Below are 23,139 nucleotides of genomic sequence, written 5' to 3' on the forward strand. Positions count from 1 at the left end.
AGCTGACCCTGGCATCTGCATGGCTTCAAGGCCCAGGTGCACATTCAGGCTGGGACAGGCGGATCTGCTCTTAATCTCCAAAACAAGAGTGATGTTAGTAGCCCTTGTTCCTATAATATGCACACACAGCCACTTACACAGTTTTAGAAAAATACTCCTTAGCCACTTGTCTAAAGGCTGTGGAGCTGTAGACTTTGAAAACAGCAGCTAAATGTTTTTTTTTTTTTTTTTTTTCTGTTCTCTCTGACATAGAAATTTTCTTATGAAAGTCAGATTTTGAGACAGCTTTGTAAGATTGTATATTTATAAGTTTGCCCATGACTTCAGATGTCAGAATCTCTGAAGTCATGGGCAGGACTCTTAGTATGGTTAGGATCAAGGCCCAGACCCTGAGCTGTTGATACTGCCTCCCCATTTCCACTCATCCTTCCCGCTGGTCTCATGCAGCCAGCATCTCTAGCCCACCCCTGTTCTAGTATCGCTGGGCTGGGCTGAGAACTGAGCTAGTTGACTTGATGGTGAATTCCTTATCTCTGTTCCCTCCTGCCGAGAGCCATGGAACAATGGGTCTGAGTTCTCCAGGGGCTCTAGATGGCACTACCTGTGCCTTTTCACTCTCTCTTCTGCCCTGTCTGAACAAGAACAGCTCTCTTCTGCCTTAGCTGTGAAAGGGGGCTGGAGTTTGAATGCCAGTGAAGTCTTTCCTCTGTTCCTCCTAGGTCATCTGTCAGTACTAGAGTCTGATTCTGTAGTGATGGAGGCCAGAGAAGGGCAGAAAACACAGGAAGGAGAGACAGAGAGAAACAGAAATAATGAACTCTAAAATTCATTTAAATTTGAGAAACGCCTGATATATTTTGGCAACATGGTCAAATTACATGTAGATGTGCTTTGGTCTTCCTGGGTATTTTTGTAAACTGTATGTGGCCCTTAGGAAAAACCTAATCATGACTTTCAAGCAGAAGTATTATTGTAATAATATGAGAGCCAAAAGAACATTTATGGAAAATAGACTTCCAAACCCTCTCATTTTGCACGTGAGGAAAGAATAGAGGTAGCATGACTGCCCAGGGCCACACGGCGAATTCATAGGAGAGCCGGGACCAGGGCGCATCTCCTGACTCTTGGTCCTGTGCTGTTCTCATCCACGCTTGCTCATTGCTCTGTCTGCTGGGGTCTGGGGGAGTCAGGGCCTGAGAAGCCATCCCTGAACAGCAAGCCTAGCATCCTTCATTTTCTTTTTGCTTCTAGTCAAACCAGGCAGTGTGAGGAACATCATTCAGCACTTTGAGAACAATCAGCAGGATGATGCCCCAGAACCTGGGACACAGCGACTCTCGACCGGAAGCTTTCCCGAGGACCTGCTGGAGAGTGACAGGTAGCAGTGGCTGGATGGGACTTGCCAGCTGCTCAAAGAGTACGGCCTGGGCGGGGCTGATGCTAGGGTTTCATTCCAGCTACCTTACCCATCTCCACTAGCCTCTAAGCTTCCTGTACAGAACTTCCTCCCCAGCCCCTGTATCTTCAGGAGACACATTGTGTGCTGGTGAGCAGGCCAGTAGGAGAGCAAGGAGATCCCCGACTTCCAGCCCAAGAACGACACGCTTTTAAAATTCCCTTTGGATTTACCACCTGACAACTCAGTAGCCTTCATCTAAGATCAAGCTAGATATTATAAAGCAGTTAATCAGGAAACCCTAAGTGACAAGGATAAGGAAGACTATGGTGGGGGCAAGAGGAAATCCTGAGAAATAAAGACCCAGCAGGCAAAAGAAAGTCGTTTCCTGTCTGTATGTGAAAAACAGCCAGAGATGAGGTTCTGCTGGGTACTTTAACGACAAGGGATGTAACTATAGGCATCATGTCCACCTCAGCAAAGAGAGGCCAAGTGGATTGATTACAAATGAATTGTTTTTTCCTTTTAAGAAGGAAAAAGGGATTGAGACACTGGCATCTCTCATATTCTCCTTCTTTGGTCAGGTTCTAACTAGAGTCCTTGTCTGGCATGAAAACATATTCTTGGACTTCCTTGCTCTTGATTGTGGCATGACAGCAATCAAGTCATGTCTAAAATTCTACAGCCAACACTTAAAATCAAATGCCTGTATTCAGAAGTATTCATGCAAATTATTTAAATCACCCTCAAGGTATAGTCATATGGTCTTATGAGGGGGAATAATGCTTGTGTACACTCAAGCCTGAGAGCCATTGAGGTGGAGTACAGGCAGGCATGAAAGCAAGTCAGCACGTAGTAGTCTGGATATTCAAGCCATTTTGCCTTTGATTTTTTTTTTTTTTTTTTTTTGAGACAGGGTCTTGCTCTGTTACCCAGGCTGGAGTACAGTGGTGCAGTCATAGCTCACTGCAGCCTCAAACCCCTGGGCTCAAGAGATCCTCCCATCTCAGCCTCCTGAATAACTAGGGATACAGGCATGCACCTGGCGAATTTTTTTTTTTTTAGACAGTCTTACGTTGCCCAGGTTGGTCTCAAACTCCCGACCACAGCAGTCTTCCTGCCTCAGCCTCACAAAGTGCTAGGATTATAGGCATGAGCCACTGCACCTGGCCTATTTTGCCTTTGAAACAACTAATTGCCAGGCCAGGCACAGTGGCTCACACTTGTAATCCCAGCACTTTGGGAGGCCGGGGTGGGTGGATCACTTGAGGTCAGGAGTTCAAGACCAGCCTGGCCAACATGGTGAAACCCCGTCTCTATTAAAACTACAAAAAAATTAGCCAGGCATGGTGGCAACTGCCTATAATCCCAGCTACTCGGGAGGCTGAGGCAAGAGAATCGCTTAAACCCAAGAGGTGAAGGTTGCAGTGAGCCGAGATTGCGCCACCGCACTCCAGCCTGGGTGACAGAGCAAGATTCCATCTCAAAAAAAAAAAAAAAAGAAATAACTGATTATCAAACCGTGAGTTAAGCTTTCCTGCTTGAGTGCAGGTTACTCCTTCTGTTTATCTGAAGCCTTTTTTCAGCTTAACACTTATTTAAAGATTTTGTTGTCATGAGAATTGACAGATTTACGGGAGGTAAAGGTTAGATTTGTACTAGGGGGAAGATTGAGGTCTAACGTTAATTAATACATAAATTATGTGATTCCTGTGGTAGCACATGTCATAGATATAGCAAATATTTTAAGATTATAAGACATCAGCCGGGCACGGTGGCTCACGCCTGTAATCCCAACACTTTGGGAGGCCGAGGTGGGTGGATCACAAGGTCAAGAGATCGAGATCATCCTGGTCAACATGGTGAAACCCCGTGTCTACTAAAAATACAAAAAAATTAGCTGGGCATGGTGGCGCGTGCCTGTAATCCCAGCTACTCAGGAGGCTGAGGCAGGAGAATTGCCTGAATCCAGGAGGCGGAGGTTACGGTGAGCCGAGATCACACCATTGCACTCCAGCCTGGGTAACAAGAGTGAAACTCCGTCTCAAAAAAAAAAAAAAAATTGTAAGCTTTTGAGAAAATATCTGAGACCATTTACAAACTTGCATTCTTGGCATTGTTAGGTAAATCTGCCCTAAGATGTTCACTAGGATCCTAAAGCCACTCCAAGCAGAACCCTTTGGATTTGATGCTTATAAATTCATTGGCAATCTCAGAAGAAATAGTATTAGCAGTATGATGGGTGAGAGCTTGTTGTAGATACTCAGCAAGTTTAAGATTCCCCAGTTCTAGAAGGCAGTACCCTAGGAATTTTGGGCCAAAGCTAGATGATACACCTCACTTGTTGGTGGGACCATTACTCACTTCTGGGTGCTTGAAGGAAGGTGCTTAGCTCTGCAGCTCCAGTGACTCTACTGGGTGTTTGTTGTGGTGGTACAGGGACCCATTAGGATGCTGTGAAAAGGGTTCCGAGTTAGCCTGGGTCGGGATTGTTCTAACAGAATTCTGGAGGGTGGATTTAGTAGGGGATCGGTGGGCAGTGTGTTTTCTAACCCTGCAGATAAACCCATCTCAGGACCCTAGGAGATGAGCTCCATTTTGGATCATCTGGCAGTTTGGCCACGATGAATGGAGACCGAGACATTTAGCTCCTCATTGCAGCAACTTGCTGTGCTGTTAAGAGCTCTGCAGGCATTTCCAGGCCTCCTGTGGTCCTAGAAGCAGAGCAGGATGTAGATTACTGATAATATCAGAAAAGAGCCAGCCCAGCAGGGCCACGGCATGGGGGTGAGGGACCATCCTGGGGCAGTTAGGGGTCAGAGATGCCAGCTGTCTTGGGCTGATGCATGGCAGGACCCGACACCACAACACCCAGTCATCAGCATCTCATCAAACTCCAGAGACACTCAGTGGCCAAGCACAGCTGGCCAAGGAGTGGGTCCTGCCCATCAGTAAAAAGGCCCCTTTAAGTACAAGCCTGTCTGCTCCTGAGAGGTAATGGAATCTTTGGAAGGGCACTGTTAAAATAAGAATGGAACTCATCCTCACCACAACTGGAGGGCTAGGAATCCAGCAGCAGACAGAATTTTCTGACAGGCAGCACTTTCTGACAGGCAGCAGATAGAATTTTCTGATAGAAATTTCTGACAGTTGTGGAATATCCTAAAATGAGCTGCCAATATAGTGACTCTGCTTTCCTCTTATGACCTTGTAAAAGAGGTCCGCCTCAAGCAGAGTTGAAGGTGGGAGCTGACTCGTTCCAAAGCAAGGGCAACGTGGACTGGCCACTGGACGGCCCCAGGGGCAGGAAGCTTGGACTCTGTGGTCTCTGATGAGGGACAATGATGTCCACCACCTTCCTGACAGGACCATGGTTTCTCAGGCCTCTGGACACACTACAACTCTATATTCATTTGCCCCAGGTTTCATCTTCCTGTTAGGATCCCTTCCTAATAGCTCCAGAGGAAGATGACTCTGTTCATCCATCAGGCTAGGCTGGGGAGAGGGAAGGAGTTTGTAGAGCAGCAAAAATGGCCTGTCACTGAGAAGCTTCTGCTGCCATCCAGGTGCCTTGGCCATGTTTGGCAGGGAGAACCTGCGGCATGGGGGCACCCCTGAGATGGAGCTGCAGGTAAGAGCTGGCCAGGATGTAAGCATGGCCCACTGGCTTCCCAAGTCCCAAAGTCTCTGTCTTTTCTCCCCAGTTCACGCTCAGAGATTTGCCTGAGCTGCTCTGAAAGCCTCAAGGGCCGAGAAGAGATGAAACAGTCTCAAAAGGCAGAGAACGTGCCCCGCTGTTGCAGTGACATTGACATGGATGCTGCCGCAGAGGCTACTCGCCTGCACCAGTCGGCATCGTCTTCCGTCCCCAGCCTCTCCACCAGGTGGGCAGGGCTACAGTGGCTGCACCCATGGTCATTTTGGGGGGTGGGCAAGGATAGAGGGTTGCTGAGAGTTGACATTCCCTGCACAGGTCTCTTGAGAACCCAACCCCTCCTTTCACTCCCAAAATGGGCCGCAGGTAAGTGATGGGCACTGTGGGGCCTCTGTTTGGTGTCTCCGTGTCCCAGCCACACCTAACTGCTCTCTCACCCGCAAAAGGCTGGTTGGGTGGGTGTCTCCTCTTCTGGGCCCACCAGTTTCACATGTGCATGGGGCAAGCAGGTTGAGCAGGAGAAGGAGGGCCAAACCCTCTGTGTGAGTTCTTCCTCCGGAGTGAAGCTGAGCTGCCTGTTTTCACCTAGGAGCATTGAGTGCCCCAGCTTGGGGTTCTGCACAGATGCCCTCCTTCCCCACCTCCTAGAGGATGATCTGGGCCTGCTATCTGACCTGGAGCCAAAGCCAGATGCCCAAAATTGGCAGGATACAGTGGGCAAGGATGTGGTGGCTGGGCTAACCCAGAGGGAGATTGTCCAGCAAGAGGTCATCAATGGTGAGAATGGGCCCCGCTGTCCGCAGCTCTGCTCACACACACGTGGGCCCCACTGCCCGCAGCTCTTCTCACACACGTGGGAACCACTGCCCGCAGCTCTGCTCACACACATGGGCCCCACTGCCCGCAGCTCTGCTCACACGTGGGAACCACTGCCCGCAGCTCCGGTCACACACATGGGAACCACTGCCCGCAGCTCTGCTCACACACGTGGGAACCACTGCCCGCAGCTCTGCTCACACACGTGGGAACCACTGCCCGCAGCTCCGGTCACACGTGGGAACCACTGCCCGCAGCTCTGCTCACACACATGGGCCCCACTGCCCGCAGCTCTGCTCACACACATGGGAACCACTGCCCGCAGCTCTGCTCACACACATGGGCCCCACTGCCCGCAGCTCTGCTCACACGTGGGAACCACTGCCCACAGCTCTGCTCACACACATGGGCCCCACTGCCCGCAGCTCTGCTCACACGTGGGAACCACTGTCCGCAGCTCTGCTCACACACATGGGCCCTCCCGCCCACAGCTCTGCTCACACACGTGGGAACCACTGCCCGCAGCTCTGCTCACACGCGTGGGAATAGGTCCAGAATGCCTAAGACACAAGGGTGGGAAAGAGGCAAATAGGGTGGGGGCCCCTGTGGGCTGGAGCAGCTCCACGTTGCCTGTTGCTGTAAGGTCCCCCTCAGTTCTGGCCCTTGGGGTGAGAGAAAAGTTGTATGATCTAAAACCAGCACTTCAATTCCCCCAAAAGTAGAGTGGTGGAGGGGCCCGGGCAGGGACTCTAGATACTTGCTGATCTCTTTTCTCCCTGGCTTTCTACCTTCCTTGTCACAACCACCACTCAGAGCTGTTTGTGACTGAAGCTTCCCACCTGCGCACACTTTGTGTCCTGGACCTGATCTTCTACCAGCGAATGAAGAAGGAGAACCTGATGCCCAGGGAGGAGCTGGCCCGACTCTTCCCGAAGCTGCCTGAACTCATAGAGATTCACAGTAAGGAGCTGGTGCCCCTCCAGACTCCTCCTCTGCCGCCCTTCAGCTTCCTGTTCCACTTTGGCCCACCTGCCAGGACCTCCCTGAGTAGATAACCCCCCACCAATCCCTGGTGAGGAAAAGATCTGTGGACAGCCTGAAACCAGCACTGGAGTTCACCCAAAAGTAAAATGGTTTCCAGACCCTCCCCATGGCACTGATGTCAGAGATTCACTTGTTTCTGTCAGAAAGGTTCTGGCAATTGAGCTCAACCCCAGGCATTTCTAGTTGTTCTATTCTCACCCTAGATTCCTGGTGTAAAGCCATGAAGAAGCTCCGGGAGGAAGGCCCCGTCATCAAAGAGATCAGTGACCTCATGCTGGCCCGGGTATAGCTCCAAATGTTTCCCTCTCAGCAAGGAGATTGGGGGAGGCAGATTCTCATTCCCCAAGGCCAGGGAATTTGGCAAAGGAAGGGATAGGCAGGGGACCGGTCCCAGGCAGGGATGTGATGCCTCGTCCTGTGTCCATTCTGCCTCTTTAGTTCGATGGCCCTGCCCGAGAGGAATTCCAGCAGGTGGCTGCACAGTTCTGTTCCTATCAGTCAATAGCCCTAGAGCTAATCAAGACCAAGCAGCGCAAGGAGAGCCGATTCCAGCTCTTCATGCAGGTATGTCTCACCCATGCCCCGGCCTTCCTTCATCTCCATCAGCGTCACCAAGGGTCTCCTGAGCCTCTCTCCTTCTGGCCACACCCTCCCTCTCTACAGCGACTCCCTCCATCTTTCCGCACGAGTTCCTCAAAAGCACTGACTCACTCTAGACAAAGAGACGGCTGTTTGTTGAAAAGGATCCTGGATTAGCAGTCAGAGGCCTGGCTTACCCACCAGCACCTGTGTGCACGGAGGTGGATCTCAGTTTCGTTGTCTATAGAGTGGCAGCAGTATACCTGCCTTTCTGTTTTGACCGTATCCCTTCCTTGGGTTGGTGTCTCCCTGCCACCACCAACCGTTCTCTACACCTTTAAGGAAGAAGCTGCCACTACCATTTCTGAGCGACCCATCTGGAGTTAGGATCTGTTTCTCATGTTCACACCCATCTTGGCCCTGAGGCCATAAGCCAGCTCCCAGCCACGTTGACATCTCCTCCCTTCTGTGTCTCCTGCTGTCTAGGAGGCTGAGAGCCACCCTCAGTGCCACCGGCTGCAGCTGAGAGACCTCATCGTCTCCGAGATGCAGCGGCTCACCAAGTACCCACTGCTGCTGGAGAGCATCATCAAGCACACAGAGGGTAGGCCTGGGAAGGGGCTTGCACCACGGGTAGCAGGCCTCCTGCCAGACCCTCATTCTGGCACTGCTTTGTGACCTTAGCAAGTCACTGTGCCTTGTGGCCTTTGGTGTCTTCATCCTTGTCCTGTTGTGGGGCATGTCAGAGAAGAAAATGATTATAAATGTCCTTTGGAAAATATAAGGTATTCAACAGTGGGAGGAGTAAGGGCCGCTATCAGAGGCCCACCTGTTTGGAGCCTTTGTGTAAATCCAGGGAAAGCATCCATCCGGTGCTTGGCACAGGCTGGCACTCAAGGGCACCTGGGTCCCCCTGGTTGAATGGGGCTGGACTTTATCCCCATTCATGCCCCCTGCAGTGCACAAAAGACACAGCCTATGTGGTAACCCTAGAGGAGCAGGGGGAAGACTGAACAAGGGGGTCTAGCCTCAGCTTGTCACTCTCCCTGGTGTCCTGGGCATCTTTTACTACCCCCAAATTTCAGACATTGGGATCAGGACAGAGAAGTGTTGGGAACCGCAGCCTGATTTGAACGGGCTTTCTGGAGGCGTTATCGTGACCATTCCCACAGTCTGTCCCCTGCATCTGTAGAGCTGGCTGTGGTAGAGGCAGGAATTCCCAAGAGCTATCAGTGTCTTCAAAGCAGTGGTCTGTCTGAGACCTGGTGATGCTCAGTAAAAGTTACCCTTATCACTTGAGGTCCTCATGTGAGGCAGGAGTGGCTCACCTCTACCCACCCACACCTGCTGGTTTGAAGCAAGCCAGTTGCCATGGATGCATTCAGGCAGGTAACAGCTGACGCTGTGATAGACTTCTCAGGCAGGAGCCCCAACCATCTCCTCTGTCCTGTTTGGTAGGTGGCACCTCTGAGCATGAGAAGCTCTGCCGGGCCCGGGACCAGTGCCAGGAGATTCTCAAGTATGTGAATGAAGCAGTGAAGCAAACAGAGAACCGCCACCGTTTAGAGGGCTACCAGAAACGCCTGGATGCCACCGCCCTGAAGAGGGCCAGCAACCCCCTGGCAGCAGAGTTCCAGGTAGGAGGCAGAGGCTGCAGCACCGTCAACCCCTCACACTTGTTGCACACCCTTAGGAGCAGAACTCTGGCAGGGCTTGGAGAGTCTTAGAGGTAGGAGACACAGACCAGATACGGTGGCATGATGGAGCCCCAGAAGACACATACCCTGTTACTGTCACCCTGTCCCTAGATGAACAAGGCAGACAGCCCCACCCAGGAAAGACTAAATCTTGGAACTCAGCCTGAGAGAGCAGGGCACCGGGTAGAACTGGAGGAAAGGTGGAGGTCCTCTGGGAGGGAGCAGAGCTGGAGGCATGGCCGGGAAAAGCAGTGTGTGGTCTTTTTAGGACTGTAGCTGGCACATGGTAGGGGCGGGTGGGAGACCCAAAGTCAGAGCCATCAGTATATCTCCCAGCTGGCACGTGGCACATGACTTCACAGTTACCTTTTTGCTTGTCTTCATCCCCTACAAGAGAGTAAGGGCAAGGACTGTTTCTTATTTACCAATTCCCAGCACATTAGCACAATGTCTGGCACACAGTAGGTTCTCAAATACTGGAATGAATGAATGAATGAATGAATGAATGGTGTCTCCTTAACAGAGCTTGGATCTTACAACCAGAAAAATGATTCATGAAGGGCCCCTGACCTGGAGGATCAGCAAGGATAAGACCTTGGGTATGTGCCAGGGCACTGGGACTGAGCAGGAACCTGCAGTGGGTGGGCCTCCCTGGGCTCTTCTCTGTGTGTTTCCCAAGCATTGAAACATGATTGGAGGTGACATGTTGGGACATGGGAAAGGAGTAACCAGAAAGAGAAATGGGGTCACCAGACTCCCAGGGCTTCCTAGAGCCTCCAAGAGCCTGAGGCTCCGCATTGTGCTCGTGAGGGATGAGTGGGACCAGGTAACGCCTCCCCCCGACCATACCCCTCCAGACCTTCACGTGCTGCTGCTGGTGGACCTCCTAGTGCTGCTGCAGAAAAAGAAGAAGAAGCTACGGCTGAAGTGCCACAGCAAGACTGCCGTGGGCTTCTCAGGCAGCAAGCAGACCTTCAGCCCCGTGCTCAAGCTCAATGCCGTGCTCATCCGCTCTGTGGCCACAGGTACCTGGGGAGATGGTCCAGGCTGGCCTCGGGCTCGGGGACCGTGATCTCTATTACTCCTGTCCAGCTGGATGAGGCAAGACCAGTTTGAGGCCTTTACAGGACCTACCAGTCCACCTATGTTCCTTTCTTCCTGTCCTGACCCAGCCTAAGCAGAGGACAGAGTGGGGTAGGATGAGGGTTGGGGGGGACCAAGAGAAAACTAGACAGCCGTGCGCAGGTGTGGTCAGCGGTCCTCCAGCACCAAGAGGAAACTAGACAGCCATGGTCAGCGGTCCTCCAACACCGAGAGGAAACTAGACAGCCTTGTGCAGGCGTGGTCAGCGGTCCTCCAGCACCGAGAGGAAACTAGACAGCCTTGTGCAGGCGTGGTCAGCGGTCCTCCAGCACAGTGCTGGTTTGGTTGGGATGTGCACACCGAGGATGGGGCAAGAGTGTCCGAGCAGGACGGGGAAGAATAGGATTAGGCAGGGTGAGTAGGACACAGCTTTCTGCTACAAGAGTGACTTGAGCAGAGCTTGGTTCCAAAAGATGTTAGATGTTAGTACCTACAGTACAGAGCTGGGTCCACTGGACAAAGGCATTTCAGTGAGAAGTGCCATGTGTGTGAGAAAAGGCTCTGGAGCAAGAGTCAGGCAACCAAATTCTCTGGGCTCACTTCCTTCATCTGTGAGATAGGAGTGATACCTACCCTACTTCTTGGGGAAATCAAAAGGGATGACAGGTATGAAAAAGTTTTAGAAACTCCTGGCCAGGCTCAGCGGCTCATGCCTGCAAACCCAGCACTTTGGGAGGCTGAGGCAGGCAGATCACTCTGAGGTCATGAGTTCAAGACCAGCCTAGCCAACATAGTGAAACTCCATCTCTTCTAAAACAACAAAAATTAACTAGGCGTGGTGGCAGGGGCCTGTAATTCCAGCTACTCGGGAGGCTGAGGCAGGAGAATCACTTGAACCCAGGAGGTGGAGGTTGCAGTGAGCCAAGATCTCACCACTGCACTCCAGCCTGGGTGACAGAGCAAGACTCTGTCTCAAGATAAAAAAACCATTTTGTCAGTCCTAAGCACCATACACGCGTCGGCCATCACTATTATTAGAGCATGAAAGGAATGGTGGCTGTGAAAGGTGACATTAGGGGTCCTGGAATTTCCTCTGTCCCTTGTGTAAGTGGGTTCCAAGTGGTCCCGATGACCCACCTCTGTCTCACGCTGCACTCTTCATCCTCATTGAGGGTCAGGGCTTTGGGTCCCACTCTGTCACCCTGGCCCAGGTTGCAGTCACACCTGCCGTCCCTAATATAGGCCCTTCTACCTTCCTTTCCTCACGCAGATAAACGGGCCTTCTTCATCATCTGCACCTCCAATCTGGGCCCACCTCAGATCTATGAGCTGGTTGCACTGACGCCATCAGACAAGAACATGTGAGACTTGATTGAGGGGTCATCCGTAACTGTGGTCCCCTTGGGACCAGGGTGGTGTGTATGAGGATGGTGGACAGCAAGGCCAGGGCTGGGCCCCAGAGCAGTCCCTGGACAGGGAGTTGGGAAGGGAAGTGGGAGGTAGGACAGAAGAAGAGAAGCTGGGAGGGGTCATAACCCCTGACCTGGTCACCAGGCCCGCCTCTGGGAGAATGAGCTCCTGGCGGTCTTCCAGCCGCAGTCGCTGCTGCTGCTTCTCTGCTTCCTGCCCTACTCCCTTCACCATCAGGCAAATTAGATTCATGCATCCTTCTCAGGCGTTTGCCTCCCACCCAGCCCGTGTTTTCTGATGGCAGCCGCCAGAGGTGGTGTGGTACAGTGGAAAGAGGCGGGTCGAGTCAACCCGTTTCCCACCTCCAGGGTTTTCATTTGTAAAATGTGGCTAATGCTCCCTGTTAGGGAATTACTTTAGAGAGAAAACAGAATGCTTTGCACAAAGCGTAACAGAGGGTTGGTGTCTAGGATTTGGTCGCTGCAAGTAATCTAACCCCAAGGGAGCAGCCAGGGAGGACTGTATGGGGAGGTGGGAACCTGCCAGGCAGAGGGTCTTTAGGGCCTGGAGAAGGACCTGGAAGCCCTGAAGCAGTGGGCTCAGCACGGGGGTGGTGTGTGCCGTGGTCTTGCTCTCACTACAGTCCTCTCTGTTCTTGCCGAGCAACAGATGGATGGAGCGCTTAGAAGAGGCTGTGCAGCACGCCACCAGGCACCCCAGAGCTGCCCCAATGCCTGTCCATCCTCCACCCCCAGGGCCCCAGGAGCCAGCCCACCAGGGATCTACACCCAGCAGGTGCAGCGCTTAGCCCTCCAGACCCCGCACTCTCTCCACTCCAAACCTCCTGTTTCCTGCTGCTTCTAAGTCCTTCACCCCAGGGGTGGACAGCCACAACAGGGAAATGCTAGCAGGGAGCAGACAGCTCCAAGCGCTGGCAGATGGAAGAACATGCCCCCTGTCCCTGCTTCCTGTCCCTGTCTGCTCCCCCACAGCCTGCCACCTGGCTGTAATAGAGCCTGAGCCTGAAGTAGGGTGATGGGGGTGTAGAGCAGGGGACCAGGAAGCTCAGCCAGCAGCCCCCCTCACCGGGCTGCCATGCAAACCAGCCAGGTGAGGAGGCCCCACACCATCCTCAGATCCTACTCCATCGCCCATTCTAACACAGGAGTCCATGATGGAATCTCATGACATCTCACCCTGGGTTGGTTTCCTCCTTCAGGGTAGAACTGGATGACTCAGACGTGTTCCATGGTGAACCTGAACCTGGGGAGCTGCCTGGAGGTAAGGGCCCTGAACTGTGCAGTGGGAGCCAGCACAGGTTGGGTGTGAGTATGGGGGTGATGGGCGAGGCCATCAGGGCCCAGGGTGTGAGGTTTTGATGAAGAGTATAGAAGAAACAGGGTGGGAGAAAGAGTCTGGAGGAGGAAGGAGAGCAGACTGAATATACTTAGGCAAGTGTGAGCTCACTCACCTGACCAGAGATTCCCACCCAGCCTCTCTGGGTGATGGCATCAGCTGTGGAGGAAGAGGAGCAGCCTGACGGGGTCCCCTGCATCCTCCAGCCGGGGATTACTGCTGGGGAGAGAGATGCGTGCCGCAGCTACAGGAATGGGAAACATGGGGGGCCAGGGCGCTCAAAAGGCTTCAGATGCACTTACCGTGATGGGATTGGTAGAGGGGACGGCGTTCTTATTGAGAGCTTGTGTGTGGAGTAACCTGGGGTCTTGGGTTCAGGAGAAATCTCAGGCTTCCTGGCTGGGTCCCTGTTGCTTCCTTCTGCTTAGAATGCTTTTTCTCCTAACGCCGCACCTCCGCGTCTGTTCCTGTGTCCCCTTTACCCAATCTGTTTAACGCCAGCACTGCCCAATCCTCACGCCATACTCTGTTGTTTTCTTCTTTCCCGTGGAAGTTACCACCTTCTAACAAACTGCATAACTGACTGAAGTGTCTATTTTTGTGTGTCCTTCCACTAGAATGTATGCTCAGCATGGGCAGGGATCTTTTTGTTTTGCTTACTGTTGTATGCTTAGAGCCTGGGACAGTGCCGGCCAAAGGAAGTGCCCAGTGACAACAGTAGCAGAGGTGGCAGATGGGACTACAGGGTGTGGAGGACAAGGCTGGGAAGACACCAGGCGAGTGAGGGGTCTGGGGAGTGAGCAAGGTGACAGGAAGGCAGCCCAGGTTGGGGAGCACCACGGGCGGCCTTGAGACAAGAAGAGCGGAGACAAGCTCGCAGGGAGGCAGACAGGTTTGCCCGGCCCAAGCAGTGAGCCCAGGGAGGAAGGTCCCCACCCCGGGAAGAGTGGGCTAGTCTGAGAGGGTGGCAAGAAAGAAAGAACAAAGCCTGGGGCACGCACAGGGCGGGGTTCCACGCCTGGGGCCTTGCAGCAGGGGCTTCCTGCCCTCCCCTGGGGCTCCGCTCTGCCTCCCTTCCAGTAGCATTTTTCATTCCATCTGCCCGAGGCCTGCCTGTCCTGGGTTTCTGGGAACTGACCTTCCTTCTCTCTCGGTGAATCGGTGGAAAGTTCTCCGCGCTGCCTGGGATGTCATCGTGTATGATCTTGTGTTCACCTTGTTCTTCCCGATTTCTCCTCCCCTGCCCCCACCTCCTGCCCTCTCTCCTTCCTGCTCGCTCTCCCTTCCCTTTCCTTGTCTTTCGGTCTCTCCTCTTCCTGGTGGTGGTGGTGTCGGTGCAGCTGAGGCGGCAGGCAGCAAGGTTGTCCCTGCACTACCAGAGAGTGGCCAGTCAGAGCCTGAGCCGCCTGAAGTGGAAAGCGGAACAAAGGCTACAGGTAATAACTTTCCCCTCGGAGCCAAAGACAGGCCAGGACTGGTGTGTGGGACCTGAGGGCAGAGCCGGACCCCTGCCCGCAGTCACACACACACCCACCAGCTCCCTCAGCTGCCCGGAAAGGGGAGGAGGAAGATGTGGACCTAAGGACGCAGACCGGCCCTGTGCTGTCCATCCAGCCTTAAGAAGCCACCTGTCCAGGCTCCCGCTCAGAGCAGCAGGGATAAACACCTGCGTGCAGTTGTGAGAGGGGCAGGGAAGCCTGGCCTGGTGCCGGGAGCCCAGTGTCCTTCACCTGATGGTCGCGAGCAGCTGCTTCCCCACCCCAGACGCCACTCCAGTGTCACTGTGGAAAGCAGCTGAAAGGGCCTCCCAGGTTCTGCAGTGGTTCTCTGAGCTTCCTGCCTGTCAGGAACCCTCCAAATCTTTCCTCCAGCTGTCTCTGATGCCCCTCGGTTGGGTCGAGGGACCTCCAGAGGCTCGTGGCATGGATGGCAGAGGAGCAGGGCAGGGCTGCAGTTCATCCAGAGCTGGAGTCAGGCAGGGCGAGAGGGCTGCTGCCCGCTCCTTTTAGAAGAAGAGCCTGAAACCAGCCCCTGATCTGTTTACTCAAGGAGGGGGAGCCACTCCCATTTCCCCAAATGAAACACTGCAGCCCAACACTTCTCCCTTGAGTTCACTGCTCAGCATCTCCCCCGGGTTAGGGCCAGACTGAGCAACGTACCGTCTAGAAAGGCTGGGTAGCAGGGCTTTTAGGGGGCTGGCAGACAGTGAGCAAGGCCCACGTGCTCAGACTTCGCCTGGAGAGGGCTGCCTGGCCTGCACTATCAAGCAGCTGGGGAACCCCACAGGAGCGGGGGGATAGCTCCAACTTCTCTGTTTGCCTCCTGATCGCTTTTCTCTTCTTGTGGGGACAGGGAACTGCTTTTATGTCAGCATGCCAGCAGGACCCCTGGACTCAAGCACCGACCTTTTGGGGGCACCCACGAGCCCCCCTCTGCCTGACGGCCTCCCTGCAGAGCAGATAGAGCCTCAGTCTCAGCTGCAGGGAGGCAATGGAGATCCAAGACGCCCCAGCCGCTCTCCCCAAAGCCTGGCCCTCAGGGACGAGGGCATGATCTTCCATACCATTGAGCAGCTCACCCTCAAGCTCAACAGGCTCAAGGTGAGGGAAACAGGGCTTGTCCCTGCAAGACTCCAGTCCGTCACCCCAAAACCATTCCCTATGAGCTCTAGATCCTGTCCTGGCCCAGGGATCTTCCCCCAGCTCACCCAGCCACCCTTAAATCACACCCCCTTCCCTAAGGCCCAGCACAGATCAGAGTGTGACCCCTTCCCCAGGGGCCTTAGCTAGAAATAGAAGGACTTGAGCAGACAATCCCCCGCCGACTCTTCCAGGACATGGAGCTGGCCCACAGAGAGCTGCCCAAGTCCCTTGGGGGAGAGTCGTCTGGTGGCAGCACGCCTGTGGGCAGTTTCCACACAGAAGCAGCTCGTTGGACAGATGGCTCCCTCTCACCTCCCACTAAGGAGCCCCTGGCTTCTGACTCCGGGAACAGCCATGAACTGGGGCCCTGCCCTGAGGATGGTGAGTGAAGCCAGGTCCCTCTCGGTACCTACCGTCAGGGAGAAGTCCCCCAATTTGTGAGGACACATTGCCAAGCAGTAAGAGATGGTGGTTCTGAGAGTCTGGTTTCCCCTTGAGTGAAATGAATTCATTCCCTCAGCTTCAGAGAGGGACCCCACAGACGCTTCCCTGCAAAATGGGGAACTTAGAATTGAGCCCTCTTATTCCTTGTGCTATGGAGGTAACAAACCAGGAGGAGCCTGGTCTCACATCTGAGACCTTTTTCCTTTTCTTAATTATTTTCATTGTGTGTGTGTGTGTGTGTGTGTGTGTGTTTATATAATATTTGAGATAAGGGCTTGCAGGTGCACACCGCAGTGCTGGCCTAAGACTCATGCTTATTAAATGGCACAGAACCATACTGGGTGGGCCAGGCTATGTTGTAACTCAGGAAGACTTGGCACATACCTACTTGACCTAAGGGCTTTCGGGGCTGATGCAAGTGGAGTTCGGTAGATAGCCCTTTTCAAGCCCTACAAGAAACTAGGGTTTCTGGAGGAGAGGGAAGGTGCTGAAGGAGCTCCTCTCATGAGCCTGAACACTTTCTAGACAAAACGTGGAAGCGGTGGCCTCAGGCTGGCCAGTTCCTCACCTTCATCCTCCCCCTGCAGGCTCTGACACCCCCCTGGAGGAGAGCGCAGCAGCCGCAGCTGCGTCACCAGGACCATAACCGTGCAAACCACCAAATCCCCTGCGTCCCCACTTCTCCAGGGACTGGCCTGAGACTGGACCCAGGGTGGGGGGATCCTAACTGTCCTCACTGTGGAGGAGGCAGTTGGGGAAACTAGGATCCAACCAAGGCCTTGGGGGAGACCGGCATGTTGCTTGGTCTGCTCAGATCGGAGTCAAGTTTCAGTGTCGTTTCCCTCCCTCAGCCCAACCCTCTAAGGCCTGGTGTCTCCTAAGGATGCTGACTGCATCTGAAAGGCCCCCAATCACCATGGCTGCCCTCACCCCACACACGTGCATACGCGTGCACGCCTGGACGTGTGCTGCCCTCAGACCTGCAAGTGAGAGGAGACTTCTGTGTAAATGCACTTTCTTCCTCCCCTCTTTCTCCACAAGACCCCAGGCGGAGGTGGGTGCCTCCCCTCCCCGTTGTCACTTTGGTCCAATAAATACGTATTTATTGTATGTGCATCTTTGCTGTTGTAAATAACTTTGACCTTTTTTGTTCCTGTTCCTGGAGTGCTGGAGACAGTTATGGAAGGAGCTGCTAAGGGAAGAGGGGGCTCACTTGTATCTCCTAGTTAACCCAGCCCCAGGATCAGGACTATACGGGGAGCCAGGCCTGAGTGTCCCTGTCTCTGTGAGTGAGAAGATCTGGCTCCCCATCCCACCTGGCTCCCCGTCCCACCTGGCTCCCCGTCCCACCTGGCTCCCCGTGCCACCTGGCTCCGGAGCCTGCCCTCCACAGCTTGCTGCCGAGCTGCTCCCTCCCTCCCTGGACTCCTGATCTTTGCAAGATCTGACCATGGGAGTTTCTCGCCCCACCTATGTTCTCTCTTCCCCACCCTGTCCCTGTAGAAAACCAGTGAAGCAGGTACGGAGCTGAAGACTGGGCCCCAGGAGGTGGGGAGAGGAGGTCTGAATGCTAGGTCCCTGAATTCACCCAGGACCATCCGAGGGGCCGCTGCAGCATCAGCCCCATCACCACGTCCTCACCAACTCTCCCTGATGAATAGAATATACACACTGTGCTAGGTGTATATACACACACACGCATATATATATATACACACACACATATATATAAAAATATATATATACACATATATATACACATATATATAAATATATATATATATAATATAGATATGGAAATGACTGTTTTGCTGTTAAGATGATGTATACTCTTCTATTTTCTTCCTTTCATGGTTAAGATTTTTTTTTTGAGACGGAATTTTGCTCTTGTTACCCAGGCTGGAGTGCAATGGCATGATCTCGGCTCACTGCAACCTCCGCCTCCTGGGTTCAGGCAATTATTCTGCCTCAGCCTCCTGAGTAGCTGGGATTACAGGCACACGCCACCATGCCCAGCTAATTTTTTGTATTTTTAGTAGAGATGGAGTTTCACCATGTTGACCAGGATGGTCTCGATCTCTTGACCTCATGATCCACCCTCCTCGGCCTCCCAAAGTGCTGGGATTACAGGCGTGAGCCACCGCACCCGGCCAAGATTTTTTTTAAGGAAAGTTAAATATTATTCATGGTGGTGTGTGTGTTTCTTGGAATCGCTGTGATAAAAGACACGGTGTTTGTTCTCTGTAAGCCTGGTTAGGATTGGATAGTAGGAACCAGAGGGAGCCCACCCACCCCCGGACCCCGATCTTGCCTCTTCCCTCCCAGAGCTTCAGATGTGCACTCACTGAACTGGGGGCTGGGCAAACTGAAGTTATACAACCCCATGGAGAAAACCTGACAAAACACTGAACTCAGTTACACACACACACACACACACGTGTATATATATATAAAGGAGCTAGTGGACCCCGAATCAAGAGGTCTCATCAGCTGCCCTCAATGAGCTTCAGTACTTTAAAAGCCAAACCTAAGCAGGAGGGTTCCCTCAGGCCCAGCCAGTTCCTCACTGTCATCACCCATCCACATCCCACAGACACAGCCACATCACCAAGATTGTAGCCATATCACCTCTGTCTCCCGGCATTCAGTGGTGGATTCCAGTGACAAATTCGCTTCCAGCCCTAAATATCTAATACCCTGACTCTTGTACCTCTCACAATCCTCGGCTGTGTCCTCATTAGGGTACAGTCTAGTTGGGCATCAAAACAGATACAGGAGTCATTACTGGTGAAGGGTGCAGATAAGGATATGGGCTTAGGTGGATACACTAACATTAGACACAATTAACTTTGAGAACTGTGATAAAAGACTACACAGGACATATATATTGTTAAAGAGATTTATTCAGCAGGAAATTATAGAAGTTATAAACATACATTTACTAAACATCAGAACTCCAAAATATACAAAGATAAAGTGAGAGAAATTAAAAGAAGACATTGATAGGTGTATAATAAATGCTAAAAACTCAAATACTTCACTCTCAAAAATGGCTAAAATAACAATTTTTTTAAAATAGAGGACTTAAATATATAAGCCAGTTGGACCAAACAGACAAATACAGAACACTTCACCCAAAAGGAGCAGAATACACCTTAAAGTTTTCTCAAGAGAACATGGAAGAATACTCTCCAGGATAGACCACATATTAGGCTAGAAACCAAGTTAATATATTTTCAAAGACTAAAATCATACAAAGTACTTTCCCAATCACAATAGAATAAAACTGAAAACCTATACAAATCGGATCTAATTAAACTTAAGAGCTTCTGTACAGCAAAAGAAACAATCATTAGAGTGAACCAGCAACCGACAGAATGGGAAAAAAGTTTTTTGCAAGCTACCCATCTGACAAAGGGCTAATATCCAGAATATACAAAGAACTAAAACAAATTTGCAAGAAAAAAAAAATCCATCAAAAAGTGGGTGAAGGATATGAACAGACTTTTCAAAAGAAGACAATTATGCAGCCAACAACCATATGAAAAAATGCTCATCATCACTGGTCATTAGAGAAATGCAAATCAAAACCACATTGAAATACCATCCTGTGCCAGTTAGAATGGCGATCATTAAACAATCTAGAGACAACAGATGCTGGAGAGGATGTGGAGAAAGAGGAATGCTTTTACACTGTCAGTAGGAGTGTAAATTAGTTCAACCATTGTGGAGGACAGTGTGGTGATTCCTCATGGATCTAGAAATAGAAATACCATTTGACCCAGCAATCTCATTACTGGGTATATACCCAAAGGATTATAAAACATTCTAACATAAAGACACATGCAGACATATGTTCATTGTGGCACTGTACAATAGCAAAGACTTAGAACCAACCCAAATGCCCATCAATGATAGACTAGATAAAGAAATGTGGCGCATACACACCATGGAATACTATGCAGCCATAAAATAGGATGAGTTCATGTCCTTTGCAGGGACATGGATGAAGCTGGAAACCATCTTTCTCAGCAAACTGACAGAAGAACAGAAAAACCAAACACCGCATGTTCTCACTCATAAGTAGGTATTGAACAATGAGAACACCCGGACACAGGGAGGGGAACGTCATACACTGAGGCCTCTTGCGGGGTGGGGAGCTAGGGGAGAAATAGCAGGAGGTGGGGGGGATGGGAAGGAATAACATTAGGAGAAATACCTAATGTGGGTCACATGGGGATGGATGCAGCAAACCACCATGGCATGTGTATACCTACATAACAATTCTGCACAATCTACACGTGTACCCCAGAATTTAAAGTATAATTTTAAAAAAGAAAAAAAACCTGTAATCAAATTTAAACTGAAAATTTCACAGATTTGTGGAAATTAAACAATAAATTCTTTTTTTGTTGTTTTGAGATGGAGTTTCACTCTTTTCTTGCCCAGGCTGGAGTGCAAAGGCATGATCTCAGCTCAGAACTCTCTGTCCTGGAGATGAAGGCAGGAAGTATTTATCCATAGTCTTCTTTCACTTCCCTTCACTACCATCATTTGTCAAGTCTGGGCCCATATGCATTGACTCCCCTATGCCTCCCAGTTGTACACATAGAAGCATTCCATGAGTGCCCTGTACTGCAGAATCATAGGAGCCCCAGACCAAAAAGAAAGAGGTATGCAGTATGGTCCTGCAGAGCAACTTTATCAGGTATCTCCTGTACAAAGCCCATCCAAGCCTGCATGAAAAGGGCCATATGACAGTGTATGAATAAGAGGTAGGGTGGAGAGAATTTTTAGGGATATCCAGGAGGTGTCAGGTACAGTTAATCAGCAAGTCCAAGAAAGATCAGGCTTTGCTATTAATAAAAACAATTAGCAGCATTCTCTCATCCTGAGGACAGACATGAAAGTCAGAGGCATATGGGGAGATATTAGTTGCAATCAGCAGCCATATGGCTTCCCAGCAGATCCATGGCTGATTCAGCACTACGGATGAGGAAATTGAGCTTTCTTGTAGCGTGAGAAAAAAAAATTGGCCGGGGGCAGGATGTGGGTGTGGGTCTTTAGACAAAACAGCAGAAGAGTAAAATGAGAAAGTCTAGAAGCTAGAATGAGAGCAGTGCTGACGGAGGGAGAGGAGAGAAGTCAAGTGGGTGCATCAGGTCGACACCTAAAGGGCATCTTGAATGAAAGTTCCTCCAAGACATACGGGTCTAGGAAAGACATGAGAGCCTCAGAGCTGAGGTTCAGGTTAGCCAGGTCCTGGGCCTGTTGGCATGGAGGACCGAGAAGCAGAAGTAGGTTGCCTTGGGCCTGATGATCCCACCATACTGGAGACAAGGTGTGCTTAGAATTCCCTTTGTAGGGTCTACAGGGAGCAGGTCTGAGGAGAGGCTTGTGTCCAAGTCTAAAGAAGAGCTCAACTGAGGCAAGTGGCATGATGATGGAAGTGGCCACAGACCAAAGCGAGGTGACTACTTAAACAGGTAGAGAGAGAATTAGATAAGTGAATGTATTAGTTCATTTTCATGCTGCTGACAAAGACATAACCGAGACTGGGCAATTTACAAAAGAAAGAGGTTTAATGGACTTGCAGTTCCACATGGCTGGAGAGGCCTCACAATCATGGCAGAAGACAAGGAGAAGCACATCACATCTTACATGGATGGCAGTAGGCAAAGAGAGAGCTTGTACAGGGGCACTCCTCTTTTTTAAATCCAACAGATCAAAAAACGTCAAAAATAATTAAAACTATCAGATCTCATGAGACTTATTCACTATCATGAGAACAGCAGGAGAAAGACCTGCCCCCATGATTCAATTACCTCCCACCGGGTCACTCCCACAACATGTTGGAATTAAAGATGAGAGTTTGGTGGGGACACAGCCAAATCATAGTGGATAAAGTAACAAAAACATCTGTCTCTTGCTAAGCTTTTACAGCTTTTCTCAGCTTTTTTCTCATGAGCCTGCTGCAAGGAAGAATTTCCCCTATAAAAAATGTCCTGGTAGTTCTCAAAGCAGCCTCTGGTGTCTCTTTGTAAATAACATCATCCATCCATCTCTCCACCCTTCCATTTACTCATTTGTTCTACAATTGTCAATTCTCTGAGCAGCTACTACACAGCAGGCATCATGTGAGCATGGAAGGTAGAACAATGGCTAAGCAGAGGAACCTCTAGTGGTGGCTGGCTGGTCCTGGGCTCAAGTTTATTAGAAGTGACACAGCTGTGCAGCCAGCAGGTGCTCTACGAACATTTAAGTAAGAGGAAATAATGAGGCCAGGTGCAGTGGCTCACGCCTATAATCCCAGCACTTTGGGAGGCCGAGGTGGGTGGAGCACGAGGTCAAGAGATCGAGACCATCCTGGTCAACATGGTGAAACCCCATCTCTACTAAAAAATACAAAAATTGGCTGGGCATGATGGCGCATGCCTGTAGTCCCAGCTATTTGGGAGGCTGAGGCAGGAGAATTGCTTGAACCTAGGAGGCGGAGGTTGTGGTGAGCCGAGATTGCGCCATTGCACTCCAGCCTGAGTAACAAGAGAGAAACACTCCGTCTAAAAAAAAAAAAAGAAAGAAAGAATGAGGGAGGGACCACTCAACACCTGGATTTCAAGGATACTTTGGATTCTCCAAAGACCATACTTGCAACAGGTTGCAAACTGCAGGCAGTAAGCTAAGTTTCATCTTATCTTGAGGAGAGTAAACTTTGATACAAGGGCTGAGGGAATCCCAGATCCTTTGTTCCCATGTTGACTGCAGGATCCCCACGAGAGCCAGGGTCTTCAAGGCCTGCTGTCACATTTGACAGAATAAATGGATGGGCTGAAAGGGCCAGGTTGCTCCAGAGCTTCCAAATGTGACTATTCTTCCCAGAGTTTCACTGCTTGGAACTCTCCATTGATTGAGGTCTGCCTGCCCTTATGCTGTTTACTCTGAGTTCCTCCTTGGAGAAAAGGCTTTTTAGAACCAAAAGAATCATTTTAGCTTCTTTCCCCAGCCAGGCATGAGTAA

The 23,139-nt window shown here is 51.2% G+C and overlaps 1 protein-coding gene and 1 pseudogene across 1 annotated transcript in view; one reads left to right on the plus strand and one right to left on the minus strand.

The window, feature by feature from the left end:
• LOC105734494 (rho guanine nucleotide exchange factor 11-like) overlaps positions 1–16,768 on the plus strand; it is a 45,609-nt gene extending 28,841 nt beyond the window's left edge. Inside the window, 18 exon segments of the mRNA XM_064371589.1 lie at positions 1,252–1,378; positions 5,101–5,280; positions 5,370–5,417; positions 5,641–5,828; positions 6,681–6,827; positions 7,115–7,194; positions 7,350–7,475; positions 7,977–8,094; positions 8,949–9,127; positions 9,711–9,786; positions 10,045–10,212; positions 11,541–11,631; positions 12,350–12,475; positions 12,900–12,961; positions 14,206–14,472; positions 15,389–15,636; positions 15,870–16,059; positions 16,710–16,768. Coding sequence (XP_064227659.1) covers positions 1,252–1,378; positions 5,101–5,280; positions 5,370–5,417; positions 5,641–5,828; positions 6,681–6,827; positions 7,115–7,194; positions 7,350–7,475; positions 7,977–8,094; positions 8,949–9,127; positions 9,711–9,786; positions 10,045–10,212; positions 11,541–11,631; positions 12,350–12,475; positions 12,900–12,961; positions 14,206–14,472; positions 15,389–15,636; positions 15,870–16,059; positions 16,710–16,768 — 2,480 coding nt within the window.
• Positions 1–23,139, minus strand: part of LOC135272880 (GTP-binding protein 4-like) — a 691,440-nt pseudogene that overhangs the window by 158,184 nt on the left and 510,117 nt on the right.

This window comes from Aotus nancymaae, unplaced genomic scaffold, assembly GCF_030222135.1.
Source record: "Aotus nancymaae isolate 86718 unplaced genomic scaffold, 86718_ANA_hifiasm-v0.15.2.pri h1tg000141l, whole genome shotgun sequence".
NCBI classification, from domain to species: Eukaryota; Metazoa; Chordata; class Mammalia; order Primates; family Aotidae; genus Aotus; species Aotus nancymaae.